Source organism: Chaetodon trifascialis, chromosome 8, assembly GCF_039877785.1.
Source record: "Chaetodon trifascialis isolate fChaTrf1 chromosome 8, fChaTrf1.hap1, whole genome shotgun sequence".
NCBI lineage: Eukaryota > Metazoa > Chordata > Actinopteri > Chaetodontiformes > Chaetodontidae > Chaetodon > Chaetodon trifascialis.
This window is the reverse complement of record NC_092063.1, coordinates 685,001-707,500: the sequence shown is the minus strand read 5'-3', so window position 1 is coordinate 707,500 and position 22,500 is coordinate 685,001. Positions and strand designations below refer to the sequence as shown.

At 48.5% G+C, this 22,500-nt stretch overlaps 1 protein-coding gene across 1 annotated transcript in view; it reads right to left on the bottom strand.

Moving 5' to 3' along the window:
- plxna3 (plexin A3) overlaps positions 1-20,189 on the bottom strand; it is a 72,654-nt gene extending 52,465 nt beyond the window's left edge. The window contains 5 exon segments of the mRNA XM_070967873.1: positions 11,605-11,787; positions 16,505-16,669; positions 16,771-17,318; positions 19,427-19,617; positions 19,840-20,189. Of these exon segments, the coding sequence (XP_070823974.1) occupies positions 11,605-11,787; positions 16,505-16,669; positions 16,771-17,318; positions 19,427-19,617; positions 19,840-20,162 (1,410 nt within the window). The 5' untranslated portion in view covers positions 20,163-20,189.
- Between the last annotated feature and the right edge of the window lie 2,311 nt (positions 20,190-22,500).

Sequence of the window (22,500 nt, the reverse complement as noted above, 5' to 3'; positions counted from 1 at the left end):
ATTAAAGACATTCTGAGCATGTGACTGATGAACATATTTACCAACAGATTTTAACCAAATGCTGCAGAGCAAGCAGAGGACAGACAGACAGACAGACAGACAGACAGACAGACAGACAGACAGACAGACAGACAGAGACACAAACACCAGCTGCTGTTAGCAAACCACCCACAGACACCTTCTCCTGCTAGCAAAGCTACAGTCCTCTGCTACTTTTCCTCATGAACTAGCATTACAAAGAGTCGCAGCTAACTGGCTAATCATGCTACAACCATCTTGTTAGCATTAGAAAGTCAAATGAGCAGCTAACAGTGATGAAGCTGTCTGTGTGAGCTAACCAGTTAGCGACGCTGCAGCTCAATGCACACACCTGTTAGCATTAGCATTAGCTAAAGGAAAGAAACAAATCTGCAACATTAACCACAGAAGTTACACAACTGACAATATGAAGGTATTCAGCAGCCAATCAGAGACTGAGACAAGTGACGGCAGGTTCGAACTTCATCACAGGAGCTGATCCCACATCTGCGCTTAACTGAAACATCTGGAAACACTCACTCACACACACACACACACACACACACACACACACACACACACACACACACATTCAGTACTGTAAGTTGATGTTTTAACACCTCATTGATCCCCCCCAACACACACACATAAAGGCTGAATTACACCTTTATGGAAACAAAATCACACGCACGCACGCACGCACGCACGTATGCACGCGCACGCACACGCACACGCACACACACACACACACACACACACACACACACACACACACACACACACACACAGTGCAGCCTCTCAGTCACCCGTACAGAACAATTCCTTGACTTGTCAGAAAGAACCATCAACCCATTTTAACTCAGAGCCCCTGGCACACACACATGCAGACACACACACACACACACACACGCAGACACACACACACAGGATTTATGGGCGGCTGGTTGGCCCCGGACAGCAGCAGCTCATCCAGGCGGAGACGTAAATCTACAGCCGTGCTTCAGACAAGGCCTGCTGTCCTGATCCATTTAGAGGCTATTAGAGGGAGTGAGGGTGGGGGTCGGGGTGGGGGTGTCACCAGACAATTGCCATGCCCTATCAGATCGGGACTTTCTGTCTCACACAGTGACACAGGAGCTGAGCGTCTTCAGCGCAGAATAAAAGACGAATCAGAAGCAGAGATTCGGTCAAAGTTAGCTAAAGTGAGCTAACAGGTAGCGACACTGCAGCTCTCTGGACACACCTGTTCGCATTAGCATCCAGTCACCAAACGACGAGGCATTCCTTTGACACTCACTGGCATCGAAGATTCACTGCCGTACAGGTATGAGGTGAAGGTGAAGGTGACAGGTGTGTGCAGGTGTGGTAAAGCAACAGGAAATCCGTTATTGTAGCCTGGCTGCTGATCTGACGGCTCATCGACAGTCAGCAGGTGGAGCTGCAGCAGTGACATGGTTAATGGAGGAGAGGATCTCATACTAAGACAAAGAGACAGATCCTCAGGATGTCAAACAAACTGACTGACTGAAGACGCTCCGCAGAACCGTGTCCACACAGAGACATGCACAACGTCAAGAAAGACAAGAACATGCTGAACTGATCCGCCTTCTAACCTCCACTGAGACGAGACGGCAGCAGTTAGTTTCCACAAACAGTCGAGGAGGAAGAGGAGCGAGCAGTCTTCACAGAGAAGGAGTGAAAGTAAAACGTCCTCCTCTCAATGACGTGCTGTTTATTTTGCTTCCAGTTGTTTATTTGTGGGAGGAAAGAGGGTTGCTGCACGCGCTCAGTAGCACACTGATCATCAGAGATGACCAGGACTTGACCTGAGAGTGACAACACTGTGATGTCACTGTGATGTCACTGAACCCTCCCAGGTGGCAACGCAACAACAACACTCCTCTGACACTCCTCTCTGTTATCTGATTGGCTGATCTGAATCTCCAAATCAGGAAGAGATGGAGGTGGGAGGGGGCTGGTGGCTGATTTCTCTGTTGCCACGGCAACCACCAATCATCTCTAATCTTATTTACAGCCACTCAAAGCAAAAACACCAGCCACACGAGTGTGTATATATATGTATATATACACACACGAGTGTGTGTGTGTGTGTGTGTGTGTGTGTGTGTGTGTGTGTGTGTGTGTGTCTTTGTGTGTGTGTATGTGGTGAGCCCAGGTGTGAAGCTTCCTCCACCAATCACACACCAATCAACCTCAGTTAATATCCAACTCCGAAATATCACTGCTTATTGGCTCATTTACGTGTGTGTGTGTGTGTGTGTGTGTGTGTGTGTGTGTGTGTGTGTGTGTGTGTGTGTGTGTGTGTGTACTCCTGCTACAGCAACATAAACAGTTACCATTGGCAAATTCAGACTTTAATTCCTTCACCTAATATTTAACCAATCAATGGCCTCTCTCTGCTGAGAGAGCGATTTGATTGGCTGGGAGACCGCAGTGATAATTAACCACAAAGTTCAATTTCTAACAAAGACCCACTGGGAGAGAAAAAGCCAACAAGGTCAGAAACACCTGGAGGGAACATGAACATCACAGCCAATCAGCTTTAAGAACGACTTCAGCAGAACGCACGCTGCTATAAACACAACACATGCAGCCAGTCATCAGACCGTCGAGGTACAAATACACATCTGAGAGGCTGCGCTAACTTTGGCTTCCTTGCTAACTGGTACGATGCACCACAGCCGGTGGAGCTGAAAGGATTTGAGTTATTTTCCTGAAATTCTCTGGTTGGAGCTTCTTTGATATCCTGTAGACTAAATGATCAGTTCATCATCAGAGAAAATAATCTGCAGCTGATGTTAGAATCTCACTGTTAGCTGGAGCCCAGCATCTATTTTAGCATTTGTGGATGGCTAGCATTAGCATCTTACCACTTAGCTGACCGGTTACTGGGCAGAGCAGCTCACCAGTCAGATGAGATCTGACCAAACTGTGAATTCTTTTTCCTCCGTTCATCCCTGAAAGTACACGTCGATCTCAGTGCAGAACCAGACAATGAGGACAGACGATATCAAATCAGACGCTGGCTGAGCGATTGTTTTCGTGCAGGTACAAGATGTTCCCTCGGTGACGACAGGTGTCTTTTATGATAAAAGTAGTGATGAAAACTGCTCCATCATGTATTCATCAGGCTGAGGAGGCTCTGCGAGCACACAGGAGGAGGTTGGGGAATCCAACCCACGACGAGACGGACTCAGAAAGAGGAGGCGCCTCCACAGGTGCAACATACCGCAGGTTCACATCACCGACAAGAGCCAATGAAATCACTGCTGCCTTTTAAAAGAGCTTGAATCGACCATCAGTCAAAGATATGAGAGGAAATGCAAGATGATCTGCTGGAAAGTGTCTTTAAAAACACTGAGATGACTGAAGAAGGTTGCTGAACACTGCTGAATACTTCTGAACGCTGCTGAATGCTGCTGAACGCTGCTGAACGCTGCTGAACGCTTCTGAACGCTGCTGAACACTGCTGAACGCTTCTGAACGCTTCTGAACGCTGCTGAACGCTGCTGAACGCTGCTGAACGCTGCTGAATGCTTCTGAATACTTCTGAACGCTGCTGAACGCTGCCAACAGCAGGAAACCACAAATCTTCACTGCTAATCAATCAATCAATCAATGAATCAATGAAAACAGACCAGCAGACACACAGCGCTATGAGCTAAATGCTAACACAGGCTGCTGTGGGAATCCACCTGACGGCTGTGGAGGCGTCGCCTGTGAGCTTCAGTGTGTCCTGGAGCTCACGGACAAACGTCTGTCTGTGTTCGATGGGTTTTATGTTCAAACTGAAGATTCTTTAAAGCTGAAGGCGAAACGTTGTCTCCACAGGTGAGACGCACAGGTGCAGCCGCCTCACAGCGACCTCGACACAGCGGATAATCAATAATCGCGTGTTCGTCAGCTCTTCTTCTCTGAAACGGAGCTTTGGTTCGTCTCCAGACTTCAGCTCTGCAGAGAGAGACACAAACAGGTGCAGGCTTCTCCTAATAATCACCGTCTATATGAATCGAAATCAACAGATTAATTTCGCTCCCGGCTGCGAGGATTCATTTCCCAGCCGCCGCCGGAAAACAGAAAAAGGAAAAGCAGGAAAGGATGTTTGGAGGAAGAGAGGAGCAGGTGCAGGTGGCTCAGTTACAAACACATATTACTGTTATTAGAATAAAAGCCTCAATTCCCCGTCGTCTCATTAGCCAATAATGGCTCCGTTCCCTCTGAATGCCACAGCTGATTGGCTGACTCATCTCCGCTAATTCACTTTGTGCTAATGGAAAAGAAGAAGAGGAGGAGGAGGAGGAGGAGGAGGAGGAAGCGTTCTTTTCTAAAAACACAGGAAAAGAAGGAAAAAGCTTTCAGTCCGCGTCTGTTTGCAGCGACACGAAGAAAAAACTGTTTGACACAAAGAAGCTCCGAGTTCAGGCCAGCTGGAGGCGCAGCAGCAGTACTACACACAGATACTGCAGTACAGGACATCTACAGAGTACTGTAGACGCAGTACTTTATCCTGATCATCAGACGCTCAGAGGAGCTCCAGCAGAACAACACGTTTCTGATGGTGGAGACAACAGGACTCGCTTCTCTCTGATCCTACATTTCCCATAATGCAGCTGGACAGTGTCTCTCACAGTGGTACACACATCATTTACACATCATCACACATCATCATACACACATCATTTACTTATCAAAAGTCACAATACCACAGTGTAAAAATACTCTGCTCCGAGTACAGAACGTGTATTAGCGTCTAAATAAACATACTGAAAGTCAAAGTACAGAATACTACGGAATATTTAAGTATACAGTATTGTATTGAAGTGCAGTACTCTTGGAACACCTGTGGGTTCAACCTGTCAGCTTGCTGCAGTGATGTACAGGTGACCTCCAGGACACTGTGACATCACTGCTGGCAGCCAATCAGTGATGAGACTCAGGCTTTCCCCCACAGAGGGACGTCGGCCATGTTTGCTCTTTACGTTCAGCGCGTCAATCCTGCGTCTCCTCCCTGATTAATGGAGTATTTCAGGTCAGTTATCTCCTCCTCCTCCTCCTCCTCCTCCTCCTCCTCCTCCTCCTCCTCGTGAGGAGTAAGCTGACCTTCATGTGTGAATTCACGGGAATGCAGCGTTCATGTAATCACTGTGAGGACGGGCCGTCCTGCCAGGACCCGCCCGACGCTCATCAGTCACACATTCACACCTGCAGACACGATTCAGAGGCCGGTTCACACCTGCAGGTCTGCAGGAGCCCAGCAGAGACCAGGTCAGACCCCGAGATCACATCAGGCAAACAACCTCGAGGAGGCGCGTCCATTTCTGTTATTCCATCAACCGCAGTGTGTGTGTGTGTGTGTGTGTGTGTGTGCGCGCGCATGTGTGTGTGTGGGAGGTGCGGTCAGTGCAGCGTGTCTCCTCTCCCCCCTCAGGCCTGTTTGTTTTGGATGCAGAACAAAGAGCTGCTGGCACACACACACACGCACGCACGCACGCACACACGCACGCACGCACGCACGCACGCACACACGCACGCACGCACGCACGCACGCACGCACGCACGCACACATGCACACACACACACACACACACACACACACACACACACACACACACACACACACACACACACACACACACCCATCCTCCTGGGACATCCCCTCCAGCTTCCTGTCGCCACGCTCTCTCTTAACACGCTGATGACATCACTCCCTCTGAGCCAATCAGCTGTCAGATCAGCTGATACAAACACAGCTCTGACAGATGGAAACTGCATCAGTACGACTAACTACTGCAGTGCTGCTACTACAACTACAGCTGCTGAGAGTACTAATGATACTGCTGCTACTACGAAGATTACTGCAAATACTGCAAATACTTGTGCTAATGTTTTCCAGCTGAGCATGGAGGGAGAAAGTCGTCTGACAGTAAAAAAAAAGTCTAAATTTTAAAAGAAAGACGTTTTATTTTCTAGATAAAGACGAAATTTGAGGAAAAAGTAGAAAAACTTCATTTAGCAGAAAAACAGATTTTCATCTTTTCTCTTTTTTCAGTCAAAGCGTCTCCGACACGCTTCTCTCTTTGCTGCATCGCTCCCATGAACCCTGGGAGCAGAGGTCAGAGGTCAGCCCGTCACCAACTCAAACTCGCTTCCTGAAGTAAACACGATGCCTTCACTGGCCCTCATGTGCTGTCGTACGGAAGCTCAGAGGAGTCACATGTTAAACACATCAGCGTGATCGGCAGCATGAAGCAGAGACACGAGTCCACAGGAAGGAGTACATTTACTCCAGTACGGCTCTGAAGTGTAGTACTGGAGTATTTGCATTTCACGATACTTTATTCTTGTACTCCACAGGTACTTTTCAGATGAATATTTGACATAAACCTGTTTGATGACACGTTAAAGGTTAACTCAGCTGTCTTCCACCTTTCTGGCAGTGACCTCAGATGTTGTTAACGGTTCTTCAGAGAGACATTTGTCCTCTAAACGTCTCACACGGTCGTCCAAAGCAGTCCAAACTCTGGTGCTTCAGTATTTCCATTAAGTAACACATAAAACCACGCAGCCGAGGCCCAGTCCTCAGCAGAGCGAGTACTTTAGATCCTTAAAGAGTACTTTTCTGAAGCTTCTTTTGTACTTTCCCGTGTCATCGCAGTATTTTTGCTGCTTTGTCGCCCTGTTTCTCTCCCTGCAGCGAAGGATCTGATCATTTCTCCCAGCGCTGATGGAAGCTGGTGTTTAAAAACCAGACCGTGGCGACGCCGGCAGGTTTCACCGTGGAGCTTCCAGAGACGCCGGGCTGCCAGCTCTGCGTCCACAGTCAGAGCTGATGTGATTATGTTGTTAGAGGAGGCAGACTGGCCCGAGTCCCAGCAACACACTCAGCCTGCTGGAAAAACACTGCGCAACATACAGCCGGTCCAGGATCTGAGAAATCCTGCTGCACGCTCAGATTCCTTCAACCGCTTCCAACACAAACCAGCGAGTTTCAACGCAGGACTGAAAAACAGCTCGCGGAGCTTTAACAGCACAGTCCCACAGAGCTGCAGCCAGGCACGGCTAGCTTAGCTTAGCATGGGGAAACAGCTAGCCTCGCTGTCGAGGTTAAAATATCCGCCCTGCAGCATCTGCACGCTCCCTGATGAACACGCCGCTTTGGTTCATGTGTTCACAAACAGTCTCAACGTCTCTGTCGGTCTGTTCTGTCCACAATAAGAGGGTCAAAAAGAAAGAGCCTGCAGCCAATCCCGACGCAGCAAAGTGTTTGAGCTCTGCTGATTAGCATCGTTAGCTTCATTCGGCTACATGTTCAGGAGCCCTGCAGGGACATCTGCTGCCGTCTGCTACGTTTCTGTTGACTGTTCGGCGTGTTTTTACTCCTGAAAGCAGTTTTCATCCACTGTTGCACGACGCAGAGACTGACTTTACGTTTACACGCAACACAAAACGCTTCTGTGTTTCTGTCGTGCATTATCAGTTAGTGTACGGCGAGCGCTCCGAGCCTCGGTTAGCATTATTAGCTCATCCAGCAAAGGCGAGACCTGCATGTTCTTTGATTTTTAAACGTCCAGCTTTTCACACTGAGGCAGAGGAGGAGTCCTTCATCAGGTGTTCAGAGAGGACTGTGGTTGGACTGGTCAGATCCCAGTCTGTGCATTTGAAGCAGTGTTTGAGCTGGACGTCTAAACACACCGAGGCTTCGACTGTGTGTGGTCGTCCAAACCAAACGTCCCCGTGTGGTTTTCTGCCTGTCAGAGCTGCTTCAGGTTTCAGTCCACATCCACTTCCTGTTTGGTCCCCGCTCCGCCTCGGACCACCACAGTCAGACTGGTTGTGACAGAACACGTTCCTCCTGACCGGACGGTGATGAGGAACCTTCAGCCGAGGCCGCTGCGGCGCCATAAACGTCGTCGCCTGACGCCGGCTTGTCTTTACTGTCACATGACCAGTCAGCAGCTCCGTCCTCTGTCTCTGCAGGAGGTCCACTCTGATCCAGACGCCACAGAAACGAAACACATCTGGAACGATGCGAGTGAGAGGCGCCGTGTCCTCCTGGTGAAGTTTGAATTATGACGTGAAGGACGCTGATTCAACAGGTGGACAACGAGCAGAAGACGCTGGCCTCACAGGACAAAGGGGTCCTAAAAGACATTCAGTTACTTCAAGTCCATTTTTTAATAAGTCAACGTCCAGATCAGTGCTGGAGGAAGTATTCAGATCCCAGTACGCACACTGCACTGAGAAGTACATAATCATTATAATCATAAAGTATTCAAAGTACTGAGTGCAGTAAATTGTCCCCTGTGTCTGCTGTCCTCTTGTCTCTGGTCTCTTTAGGTTACTCCATCGAGTGATAATTAAAATAACTGCAGATTAATTTTCTGTTAATCAGCTCGTTAATTAATCTGAGTCGTTTCAGCTGAACGAGAATCTTAAAAACGAGTAACTGAAGCAGCGAAATGAGCAGAAAACACTTCAGTGAAGTACAAGTACGTCTGATTTGTACTGAAGTACAGAACGAAAACACGGCGAGACAACCAGAAGAAGACGTCTGGACGCAGCAGAGGACAGAAAGACAAGAGGCAGCAGAGGACGGAAGGACAGACAGGAAGCCGCCTGACAGACGGACGGAAAGTCAACAGAGTCTGAGTCACAGCGAGCCGTAGCGTGTCCATGTGAGACCAATCAGGACTCTGCTGGGTCTGAGGGGTCTGCTGGTCTCTGTGGGGTCTGCTGGGTGTGCTGGTCTCTGTGGGGTTTGCTGGTCTCTGCTGGGTCTGCTGGTCTCTGTGGGGTTTGCTGGTCTCTGCTGGGTCTGAGGGGTCTGCTGGTCTCTGCTGGGTCTGCTGGTCTCTGCTGGGTCTGCTGGTCTCTGTGGGGTCTGCTGGTCTCAGCATTGCACTGGTGAAGAGTTGGGCTCCTCCTGCTTCACAGGACCTGCCGCGGGTTCGATTCCCGGTGGGACCACAGCAAGGCGCCGCAGCGTGCCTGAGTGTTAGCTAGCCTGAGGGTGTGGTTAGCCTAGCTTAGCATGAAGACAGCTAGCCTGTCTCTGTCCGGCAGATTTAAGGACGTTTGTCTGTGTTCGTCAGGGAGCTTGATGACATCAGGCGTCTGGACACGAGGACGTGTCCGTGTCCATCACAGATACTGTCTGAGACACCTGGTGACACGTTCAAGTGACCACGGAATCCTCAGCTGCGGCCCAGTCACAAACCACGCCTCCAGCAGAGTACTACAACTGGAATACTTCAATACTCCACTTTACTACAAGGAGAAATGTGGCCTTCAACAGCAGATGCAGTGAGGAAGAGGAGGCAGACTCAGGATTAAAATGAGTATTTGGAAGAAGGAGAAGACCTGAACATCATCATCTTCATCATGGTGACGAGGAATGCACGTATGTTTAAAGGAGTGAGGACGCCACGAGACAACGAGGATGATTCCTGGGTGAGAGACTTTGAGCCAGGACGAAGGCTACCATTAAATATGGGGGGGGGGGGGGGGCTTCAGTAAACATAGAACAAGTGCTCTCCGCCAACATCTCCAACCAAACCCAGTGATGAGCTCCCTCCACAGACGACACCTCCAGCTACTCCCCCGCTCCTCCGCCCGTCGCTCTCGGAGGTCGTCTTTCAGAGAGGCACCCCCCCCCCACCCCACCCCCCACCCCCCTCGATGAATATTAAAACGGCAGCTGCGTGGGAGGAGAGGTGAGCGGGGCGAACGCCAAGAGGATTCCTTCACATCGCCCGGCCTCCATTTTTACTTTTCAGCCAATTAAAATTCAGCCTGCAAAATGGAGATGATGGGAGGTCAAAGTGGGGGGGGGGGGGTTTAAACGCATCTTGTACTCTTAATGACTGCTGATGGAGATGAATGTGTCTGAGGAGACGGAGACGACGTCCAGCGGACAGACGCTTGACGAGCTCGTCGGCCGCTCGCAGGTCGTTTGTCTTTAAAGCATTCAAACAGATTCAGACAGTATTCAGATCAGATGATACTTTTACTTCAGTGACACTTTCGATGCAGGACCTTTACTTGGAGTACTTCCACAGTGAGGTTTTAGTACTTTACTGAAGTACAGGATGTGAATACTTCTTCCACTGCTTCAGTTTAATGTGTGCTAATACTCAGTCTAATGAGCGAACATGTCCGGTCCTGCTGGTGTCCACAGGAGACGCAGGAGACCACACCTCGTCCCTGGATGTGAACGTGTCCTCACAGACTGGACAGTAATCCGTCTCGTTCTGACGTCTGTCCTGTGTTAACAGGTTAACACTGTGTGTGTGGACATGTCCGTGGACAACTGAGCGCTGCCTGATCACATGCACTGATTGGACAGAGCAACCAGCCAATGGCGGGTCTTCCTTTGAGTCTGTGACGAGGTTTTGGACAGCGAAGGGTCTAAAGATGACGCAGATTCACTCAGACTGAAGTCTGACGTCCTCCTGAGGGGACAGCGTCTGTCCTGCAGGGACACGGCCAGTCTTTAAGCGTCTGCAGAGCTCTGAAGGCGACAGAAGACAGACGCTCTGCACTGCTAAGTGGGACATTTTTCTGACAGCCGCCGACCAGCAAGACGGATCAGAGGAGAGCGTCGTCCCCGATCCAGCCTCGGTCCACAGGCCGGTCCAACCCCTCTGCTGTCTCTAATGTCCCGGAAATGAGCCGAAACAACGCTCGGTTCATTTTCAGACGACGTTAATAACGACGGAGCCGGCGGCGGCAGCGAGGAGGCGAGCGAGTTTAGAGTACACAGAAATATGAGAGAATACGCAAAAGAAATGAAAGATTTATGAGACACAAGCTTAGTATTATTATGTGTGTGTGTGTGTGTGTGTGTGTGTGTGTGTGTGTGTGTGTGTGTGTGTGTGCAATGATCTGACTTTCCCTCCCACAGTGTTGGAATGTAAGTACATTTACTCAAGAACAAATTTGAAGTACTTTGTACTTCATTATCTGACAGCTTGACCCACTGCTGACTTTACAGAGCTACGACTACTAAACTACCTCAAACACTGAAAAAAAAGTCAAACTCCAGTGAGCCAAAAAACCTTCTGCGACGTTTGTTCAGATTTCTTGTCATCGACTTTTCTGACACGAAGCTTCGAGGAGTTTAAAACCTGCTGGTGCGTCGGCCTCGCCGCGCTCCGCCTCGGTGCTCTGAGGCACGGCGCCGTTGACCTCGAGGGCGCCACATTAAATAAACGTCAAGCTAAAGGAGCTAAGAGAAGCAAACGGGAAACGAGCTGGAGGACACAGGAAATGCAGCTTCTTTCTTCCTGTTTCCACAGAAGGACGAGAGCCCGCAGTGATTTTAAACATGAATCAAGTAATTTTCTCCTTTCTCTCCAAACAGAAGCGCCAGGAAGCGATTTTAAATCATTCATGCAGCATTTTCTCTCCACAGAGGAAAGACTCCAGCTCTACTTCCTGTTCCCTCCTTTCTTTCATTTCTTCCTCGACAGCAGCCACACAAACGTCTTTTCTCAGCCAGTCACATCCCTCCATCCACCCCTCCATCCCTCCATCCATCCCTCATCCATCCATCCCTCCTCCTACCTTCTTCAGCTGTCCGCTCCGGGTTCCCACGAACACCACCGTGTGCTCGCCGTAGGTGTAGGCCGCCACGGCGCCCATGCCCTCAGTCCGGTCCTCGTACAGCGGGTTCCCCTCGATGACCCTCAGGCCCCCCAGAGGCTGGTTCAGCACCAGACCGCAGAAATCGTCCCCGATCTGCTTCGGCTGTGGACGAGGGAGGAAGGAGGAAAGATTACTACTTAGACGCAGGACAGACGGAGGTCTGCTGGAGACGAAGGACAAGACAGACATCAGAGGAGGAAGACAAAGGTAAACGGAGGCAGAAAATAAACATGGTGACGTGATGATGATGAGGCAGAGATCCTGATACAGAACACAAAAGTCTACTTCGACTTTGACGTCATCTGTCTTTATGTGTTCAAAACAACGTCTCAGGTCAGATTCATCTCAAACACAAACGGGGAAATGTCAAACACTGAGCGGGTCGCCCTTAGTCTAAAGACGTCTCCTGAACATGTCAGTGCAGAGACACGAGGACACTGGACAGTCAGTCATCAGACCGTCCCCGGACACTAACGGTCATCGAGTCCAGCAGCTCCAGAGTTTGTATTCACATTTTAAACTTCAGCTGAGGATCCAGAAAAGGTCTTCAAAGAACTGATCAGAAACGACCTCTGAGTGGGCGGGCCTGTGTGTGTTTGATTGACAGCTCTGTTCTCTGGACTACAGCTTTAAATCTCAGCTGAAAATTACGAAATATCCAAAAATAAAAATAAACATACAGAAACAGGAGGCACCACCATTAACAAAAAACCATCCAATTAAAAACTTCCACTTCTGGGTAACTTTTTTTCTCTCTCAGGTGAGTTACCTGTAGCCTGAGGCAGAAAATATAAAATAATACATCTATGGAGGGAGCAAGCAGCAGCTCGCTGTGATGCTCCAGCGCCTTAAAGATCTCAACGGCAAAATAAAGCTGAAAACCTCCACCGACAGAAATAATGGAAACAAGCTAAGCTAAGCTAAGCTAAGCTAAGCTAAGCTAAGTTTCTGTGATAAGTGTGTAGAGACAGGAAGGGGCACAGTTATTACTGGGTCCCCACACACACACACACACACACACACTCACACGCACGCACACGCACGCACACACACACACACACACACACACATACACACACACACGCACACACACACACGCACACACACGCGCACACACACACACACACACACACACACACGCACACGCACACGCGCACACACACACACACACACAGGCTGTCATTAGCGGGTTAAGGCCTCGATGCATCACAGCACCAGAACAGGGTGGAAAATCCGAAACCCAGACGAGTTGGTTTGACTGTACTTATGAGGACTTCTCTCTGTCCTTCTGTCTCTGTTTTTGACTAAACGTCCTGCTTTTTTTAATATTATGTCTTTAGAAAAGCTGCGTAGGACGTCCCTGCGTGCTGTTTGTCCACAGCGACGTCCTGAAGAATGAGAAGACGTCTATGCCAGCATGGCTGCAGAGAGGACGGAGGACAGACCAGCTCAGACCTGAACAAACCGCCTGATGCTGGGTGGACTCTGACCATCAGTCCTGTTGGTGCAGATGTCCGTTTTCTGCTTTTCTCCAGTCCTTTAATTCTGAGGATCTGCCAAAAACTTTCACCTGAACGCTGATTAAACGTCCGACACTTTAAACGCTGATCCTGGATCTGAACGCCTCATCTGGACCAGATCCTGAAGGCCCTGGTTCAAAGCGCCTGAGTCCGCATCAGGTTTCAGACTTCTCAGACCTAAAGCAGGTCCAGGTAGCAGAGGTCGCCCCACTTGTAGGACTTTCTTTTGTTTTCCTGGATCATATTCCAGCTTTCAGTAGTTTAAAAACTTTGTTTGTATCCAGAAACAACAAATTGAGACAGACAGCAGTGAATCTGAAGCGTCGTCATTAAAATACAAAGTAAACAATCATCACGTCATAAATCCACATGATGCTGAGCCTGAAAGGCCAAACGTCCACTGGACACTGGACTGTCTGAGACAGTCGTCCACTGAAGCACTGCAGGCCTCCGTCCTCAGCTGCACCCAAAGAAACACTATCAGAGCATTTAAGGTACTGATGGGAAGTACTCGTCCTCATTGAATGAAGTGGAAATACTACATATGAATATCAGGAGGGCTGATGACTGTGTGTGTGTGTGTGTGTGTGTGTGTGTGTGTGTGTGTGTGTGTGTGTGAGGCAGAGAGCTCATCATTAACTGTGATGGAAGGTCCTAAAGGTACACACACACACACACACACACACTCGACAGATTGTTGCATGTTGTGCAGACAGGCAGCCTGCTGGTGACGCTTAATGAAAAAAAAAAACTAAAACACACACGCAAGCAAGCACACACACACACACACACACACACACACACACACACACACAATAACATGGCTCATTAACTTATATCTCATCACTTTTACCAGCATGTGGCTGATTGGCTGTGATTGGTTAGTTAGTTGGTTGGTTGGTTGGCAGCCTCAACACCCCCCCCCCCCCCCCGTCCACTGTCCTGTTCCCAAATCCAAGTCCGGCTCTCAGACTCCTTTCCTGGCGGTTTTCCCTGCTCTGTTGCCATGGTTACCACTGCAGGCCATTATCGCCATGAATAAGAACATCATCTATCCCCCCCACCCCCCCACGACCTGAAATAACCCCACTGCAGGGAGAGAGAGAGACAGAGAGAGACAGAGACACAGAGACTGAGAGAGAGAGACAGAGAAAGAAACTGTGATTCTTTACAGAGTCAGTGTGTGTGTGTGTGTGTGTGTGTGTGTGTGTGTGTGTGTGTGTGTGTGTGTGTGTGTGTGTGTGTGTGCGTGTGTGTGTGCTGCAGCCTGAAGGCAGCCTCTGGCTGGATGATGTACGGTGTCCTCACAGGGACAGAACAAAGAAGTGAATGAAGCGAGAATGAAGGAAAGATTCAGACGCTGCTGGTATGCATCCACCTGCTGGACCTTAGTCACTCGTTCATTCATCACTCGTTCATTAGTCACTCATTCATTTGTCACTCATTCATTCATCATGTATTTATTAGTCACTCATTCATTCATTAATCACTCATTCATTAGTCACTCATTTATTCACCACTCATTCATTCGTCACTCATTCATCCATCACTCATTCATCCATCACTCATTCATTAGTCACGCATTCATCCATCACTCATTCATTAGTCACTCATTCATTCGTCACGCATTCATTCGTCACTCGTTCATTAGTCACTCGTTCATTCATCACTCATTCATTAGTCACTCATTCATTCATCACTCATTCATTAGTCACTCATTCATTCATCACGCATTCATTCATCACTCATTCATTCATCATGCATTCATTCATCATTCATCACTCATTCATTCGTCACTCATTCATTCATCACTCATTCATTAGTCACTCATTCATCCATCACTCATTCATTCGTCACTCATTCATTAGTCACTCAGTCATCCATCACTCAGTCATTAGTCACTCATTCATTCCTTACTCATTCATTCGTCACTCATTCATTCATCACTCATTCATTCATCACGCATTCATTCATCACTCATTCCTTCATCACGCATTCATTCATCACTCATTCCTTCATCACGTATTCATCCATCACTCATTCAGTCATCAAACATTCATCATCACTCATTCCTTCATCACGTATTCATCCATCACTCATTCATTCATCACTCATTCCTTCATCACTCATTCATCCATCACTCATTCCTTCATCACGTATTCTTCCATCACTCATTCATCCATCACTCATTCATCCATCACTCATTCATTCATCACTCATTCCTTCATCACGTATTCATCCATCACTCATTCATTCATCACTCATTCATTCATCAAACATTCACCCATCACTCATTCCTTCATCACGTGTTCATCCATCACTCATTCATTCATCAAACATTCATCCATCACTCATTCCTTCATCACGTATTCTTCCATCACTCATTCCTTCATCACTCATTCATCCATCACTCATTCATCCATCACTCATTCATTCATCAAACATTCACCCATCACTCATTCCTTCATCACTCATTCATCCATCACTCATTCATCCATCACTCATTCATTCATCAAACATTCACCCATCACTCATTCCTTCATCACGTGTTCATCCATCACTCATTCATTCATCAAACATTCATCCATCACTCATTCCTTCATCACGTATTCTTCCATCACTCATTCCTTCATCACGTATTCATCCATCACTCATTCATCCATCACTCATTCATCCATCACTCATTCCTTCATCACGTATTCATCCATCACTCATTCATTCATCACTCATTCATTCATCAAACATTCACCCATCACTCATTCCTTCATCACGTGTTCATCCATCACTCATTCATTCATCAAACATTCATCCATCACTCATTCCTTCATCACGTATTCATCCATCACTCATTCATTCATCACTCATTCATTCATCAAACATTCACCCATCACTCTTTCATTCATCACTCATTCATTCATCACTCTGTACACCTGAGCAGAGTCACTTGATGCAGCTCTTGTCTTTTTGCTGTGTGTACATGGACGCTGTCCCTGTTGGAGGTATAAATGACAGATAATATTAAAGGGTCGCCGACAGTTGGACCAACACCTCCATTGCCTTCCTGGACGCCTGCCGGCATCAGTCTCACTACAGCTAAAGTCTGCTCCCAGTGGACGGACAGCAGACAGTGCAGCAGTCAGATCGTCCAAATAACACAAAAAGGCTTCGGCGGCCATCTTTGGTCTGCAGACGTCGTTCTCGTCAAACTGAGCTGAAGGAAAAGCTCACCTGTTTCTGAGACCCTGACCCTCAAACAGCCCCCCAGCTCGGACCGCTGACCTGACGGGGCGGCTTCTTACCGTGTGGATGCAGGGCAGCTCCTTGTTGAGTAACCACGGTAAGGACAGCCGTCCCTCCCCGCGGTAACAGGAGCGGATCCTCTCCCTCATGGCCAGGTTGATGTTGTGGAGGGTGAACAGACAGAGGACGGTCTCTCTGGGAGGGTTGGAGCGATTCTTCTGACCCTGAAACACAAAAAACACAAGCAGAGTCTGAGACCCCCGAGGGGACGACCCTGAGGAAGACCAGGTAAAGACGTCCATTCAGGAAGCTGAAGGTAAATCACCTGTGAGAAGACGACGAAGAGGACGTCGTCGTCCTCGGACAGGCCGAGCGCCTGGGCCAACCGTCGACCCGGTTTCTGCTTGTAGGCGGCCTGAACGAGCCGGTACTCCACGCCGTCTTTGGTGCAGCCCAGAGGAAACTCCACGTACGAGTAGAACTCGGTGTCGTTGGAGCACATCCTGACGATCTTCGAGGTGAAGAACTTCTCTCCGCCGGCGTCCATCTGCGTCAGCTGTGTGTCCAGCTGCAGGGTCAGGAAGTAGACGTAGGTGCGACTGGAGAAGCCGTAAACGTAGTAGATGTCGAAGGCGGGGTAGAGGGACAGCGTGTCTGACGGGATTTTGATCTGCGAGGAGACAAACTCGTCCTGATAGACCAGCGAGAACATGTTGACGCTCTCCTCGTCCGCCACCAGCTTCCTGCTGGACAGCGTGGGGAAATATTCGGACTTCCCATCGATGGCGGCGCCGATGAACAGCCGGCTGCCGCCCTTCAACGGCTTCTTCCTCTTTGGGTCGGCCGTCCAGTCGTCTTCGCCGACGACCACACCTGAGAGGAGGACAAAGTCATGACACCTGGCTCACAGGTGAGCTTTCTGCGAGCAGATGATTGACAGGTCTCTCCGCCAACAACGTGAACACGCCCTCCATCTGAATGAACCAATCAGGAGCGGACAGCCCTTTTCTACTGCCGTGCTCTCAGCTCACGAGTTCCTGAACTAACCTGGGTCTGTTTGGAGGGTGATACTAAGTCCAGCTTCCAGGTACTTCGACGGGTCACGATTGGTCGAGTTAATATGACATCACATCACAAAGAAGGATGAAGAAGAACGACAGCGTGCACAGTGGAACAGGAAGCTACAGACGGCTGATCAGGCTGGACTGTTCTGGGCCACCGAACAGCTTCTGTCCCTGTCTGTGAACTCGTGTCTCACGCTGTGGACACAGTCCAACACACCTGCGTACGGTCACACAGTCCGAGCTGCACGTGGACCCGTCAGCCTTCTGGATGCAGAAACTATAATTCAGACTTAAAGGTGAAAGAAGATCGTGACCATCTGTGACACTTGAACTGCGTCCAAAACAGCTGTGACGCACCAATCAAACAGGAAGTGATCAGCTGATCTGACACAAACTGACCTGAGAACAGCTCAGAGTGGATCTATTTCATGTTCTTCCTCATCAGCTTCAATGATTTCTGTAAATATCTCAGCGACACGTTTCACAGACTGAAAGATGAGGAACGCTCCAGGAACACCTGTTTGATCATTCCACAGGTAAACAGGCTGATTGGTCACAGGTGAGAGGATCATGATTGGCTGTGAAAGGCTCAGTCGTTCACAGAGGATGGAGCGAGTTCACCCCTCTGTGAACACATGAAGGATGAAGGAGATGAACACATGAAGCTGCTGTCAGTGAACAGTGACTGACTGGAAATGAGTCTGGTTCATTTTTGATTTAAGCAGCGTCTCAGCTGTTTACGTAATATTAAAGTAATACTTATATCGCAGCGCTGTAAGTGAAACCTGATCACACAAATCCGCCGACACGCTGCAAAGAGACACTTAGAGATCTGAGACGTGTGGACAGAGTCTGGCTGTCAATCATTGGCTGTTTCATCCAGACAGTCTTCATTCAGCTTTTCTCTTCCAACTAAAAAGCACAGCAGCTGACTTAGAATAAAAACCTACAAAACATTTTGACACCCTGACGCATGATTGACAGCTGCAGGCTGAAATGCTTTTCCAGCTCGTCAAGAACAAAGAGGAAACACCACAGCTTTGTTTCGCCTTTCTGCCAGCAAATTACCAAAACTTTGTCATGATGTCAGCACAAAATCTGCAGAAAGTCTTTGAATTTCAACCTTCGCTGGAAAAGACATGAAGGAGCTCCACCTCAGCGGTGACAGCATGAACATGAAAATACATGAACACGTTCTTTAAGAACTCCAGACCAGCTGATTTTAGGATGTCAAAGACAAAACGCAGAACAAATGCTCCATATTTAACAACAGTGGCTGTTTTCCAGGTCATCAACGATGAACTAAACTGATCACAAAACAAAATCAGACCGTTTTTAAGTCGTCTCTCTGAACTGCTGTCAAAGAAGCAGCTACCAGTGTCTGTGCTAAGCTAGGCTAAACACCCTGGACCTCCTGTATCTCTTCATCTCACACACTCTTGAAACTGACTGAATATCCGAGTTTACTCAAAGTTAGCAGGAAGGAGAACACAGTTAGCTCAGTCACTGCTGTGTGTTTATTCTGTTATGCTAGCTACAAACAACAACTCTGATTTCTAAAGCTACGAGTGCAGCTAACCGCTGTCCTGGAAGATGCTGAGCTGAGCTTCACACAAAGACTGAAGGCAGAGGGAAACATGTAGCTTAACATTAGCGATTTCAAAAGAGAAAACCACAACAGCTCCAAGACTCACTGCTAATGAAGCAAATGAAGCTAATGCTACTGTGGTCAGCAAACAGTAAACATGCTAAGAGGTTAGCTAAAACTGTGAAACTGACATCCAACTCTAGAGAACATAACCTGGAATTAACGTTAGCTAGTTAGCTTACAGTTAGTTTAGCAGTTAGCTTAGCAGTTAGCTTAGCAATTAGCTGGATGATTTAACAAAAAGGATTTCACCCTCCACGCCAGTTTACCTGCCATCCCATCAGCCTCTCTGGCTCCAGACAGGTAGTGCTCTTTGCGGTGATGCGGCTCTCCCAGTTTGAAGAGATCCTCCAGCCTGAGGAACTGACAGACGCCCTGCCAGATCGACCCACAGGCCACCAGTCTGTTCCCAGTATAATCCACCAGTAAGAGCTTATTCACATTATCTGATGACTCCAGTCTGAGGACAGAGACAGAGAGACAGACGGGCGTTAGACAGTCAGCAAGCCGTGAGACGGGTGAGTCAGCAGAAGGACAGGTGACACAGTGAGACAGACAGATGAGGACACAGACAGGTATAGAAGTCAGACGAGTGTAGACGGACAGGTGTAGACAGACGGACAGGTGTGTGTAGAGAGACAGGTGTGTGTAGACAGGTGCAGACAAACAGGTGCAGACAGACCGGTGAGCACAGGCCCTGACGCTCGGCGGAGGGTAACACTTGGCATTGTCCTCCACAGGTCCGGTCATGTGACTCCTCAGCTCCGTCAGATTGGCCGACAGCTTCAGCACTCGGTTGACGGCACCGACGAACACCTCGCCCGTCCTCCGGTGGACGGTCAGGTGGGTGAGGGAGGTGTCGAACGCCCGGTACACCGCCCTGCCCAACGCCACAGAGGTAGGGGGAGGAACAGCCGGGGCAGTGAGGAGGGGGGAGGAGAGGAGGAGCAGGGAGAGGAGGAGGAAGAGGAGAAGAGGGGAGGAAGAGAAGGAGGAGGGGAGCATGGTGGATAGAGAAAGGAGGAGGAGAGGATGGAGGGATGAGAAGGAGAGGAGGGGAGGAGGAGGAGGAGGAGAGAAGAGCTGGCTGCAGGTCTGATGAAGAGTCAGCTTCAATGGGACATGACTGTGGAGAGAGAGACAGACACCTATCAGGTTAGGAAGCAGTGAGACAGGTGGATCAGCAAGACAGGTGGAGCAGTGAGACAAGTGGAGCAGTGAGACAGGTGGAGCAGTGAGACAGGTGGAGCAGTGAGACAGGTGGAGCAGTAGACCTCGTCCTCCACAGATCAGGATCTGTTTTGTTTCCGCATCACAAACAGAGCTGATGAATTTGAACCTGCTAGATTGGACAGGGGCTTTAAACAGCGGGTCAGGAGAGGGATCACGTCCTTTTGTTCCCTCATCTCAAACAGTCAATTTCAGAGTTATGAGTCTATCTCAGCCACATTTGGACTGGAGAAGCAAGACTTCCATAGATACCTGCAAGTCAGAGACTATTATAATAAAAAATTACAAATGAAGGAGGAGAAGGAACACAATTTACTCTCTATATTTCATGAGGCTTATGAAAAGAAAGATAATAAAAAGTTGGTCTCAAGAACATGTGGAAGTATACAAGCTTCTAAAAATCATTCCACGCTATCCATTAAACAAAAGTGGGAGAAGGAGTCAGAAACACAAATATCAGAAAAGACCTGGATAGAAATATGTGAGACACAGGCAACCACTGCAAACTCCAGATCTCTACGAGAGTTCGGCTGGAAGAAAGCAGTGAGATTTTTAATAACTCCTAAATTAACAGCACTACGAACAGGCACACAGAGCCGAGGCTTTTGTTGGACACAGTGTGGGACCCCTATGGCTAACCATGTTCATGTTTTTTGGTCCTGTCCGAAAATCCACTTATTTTGGAGGGAGGTATTAACCGAAATAAATAAAATTATAAGAGTGGATTTGGAATTTTCTTTTGTTGTTTTATATCTCTGCAAAATTCCGAAAACAGTCTCGCATAAGGACAGATACTTGTTGAAGATTCTTCTGGCTAGTGGTAGGAAAGCCATAACCAGAAGGTGGATGCAAGCAGATCCTCCAACACTGATCCAGTGGCACGGGATCATTCATGAAATTTACTGTATGGAGAAACTTACTTTTATTTTAAGACTCCAGTTGGAGAAGTGTATGGAACGCTGGGAAAAATGGATCGAATATGCGCCTTGAAAAGTGTGACATTTGGCATTTGGCTATGATGTATGTGTATGTACAGTATGTATGTGTGATAGAATACTTTGATTTTAACTGTACCACCCATGATGATCTCATGTTCTATTTATATGTTGATAAATAAAAAGTTTAAATAAACAAACAGAGCTGATGACCTGAACCAGCAGGTAGGAGGACACACCCGAGGACACACCTGAGGACACACCTGAGGACACACCTGAGGACACACCTGAGGACACACCTGAGGACACAGGTAAATTCACGCAGAAGGTCTGACTCTGACATCACTGTGAGCTGATCCTTCAGCTGCAGGTCTGATAGCAGAGTGTGTGTGTGTGTGTGTGTGTGTGTGTGTGTGTGTGTGTGTGTGTGTGTGTGTGTGTGTGTGTGTGTGTGTGTGTGTGTGTGTGTGTGTGTGTGAGATCGAGGCTGATAGAGGTATTGATCTGTTTCCGTCTGTCTTCTCGCTGATTCTCTCGTAAAGCTTCAGCAGATCCAGTAACAGAGCTGGATGGAAACTTCGCTCTCTCACTGGCAGCATTTCTACTCGTTTACGTTTGACTGACAGCTGATTACACACACACACACACACACACACACACACACACACACACACACACACACACACACACACACTTCCTCTGAATGGACGTCGTGTCATGAATGAGACAAAATGGAGGACGGCTTTTGTCTCTGGTCATCGGCTGCAGGTGTTGCATTAACATGCCTCCTGCGTACGTTCTCGGCGTGGGAGCCCCGGTGGGAATCGAACCCTCGCCTGCGGCGGCGCTTCATATCGACGTGAGGCTCAGCTCCTCGTCTGTCAGAGCACGATTCACTTTCTGTTCATCGTCTCTCAAACGTCTCATCTGTTGGACAGATTTCTGCCGTCAGCCATGCTTATTCTGAGGCTGCGCTCGTGTGTCCCCATTACCATGAACGCACACCTTTACTGTGACTCCTCCTACTGTAACAAACAGGTGGAGTCCTGACGAGCAAAGAGCTGCTTCAAACGCCCGTCAGACCAAACCTGTCGAACACCGAGTCTGCTGTCAAAGTGTTTAAGATCATTAAGGACCACCTCACACCTTCATCACCAGAGAAACGACTTCTTCTTCAT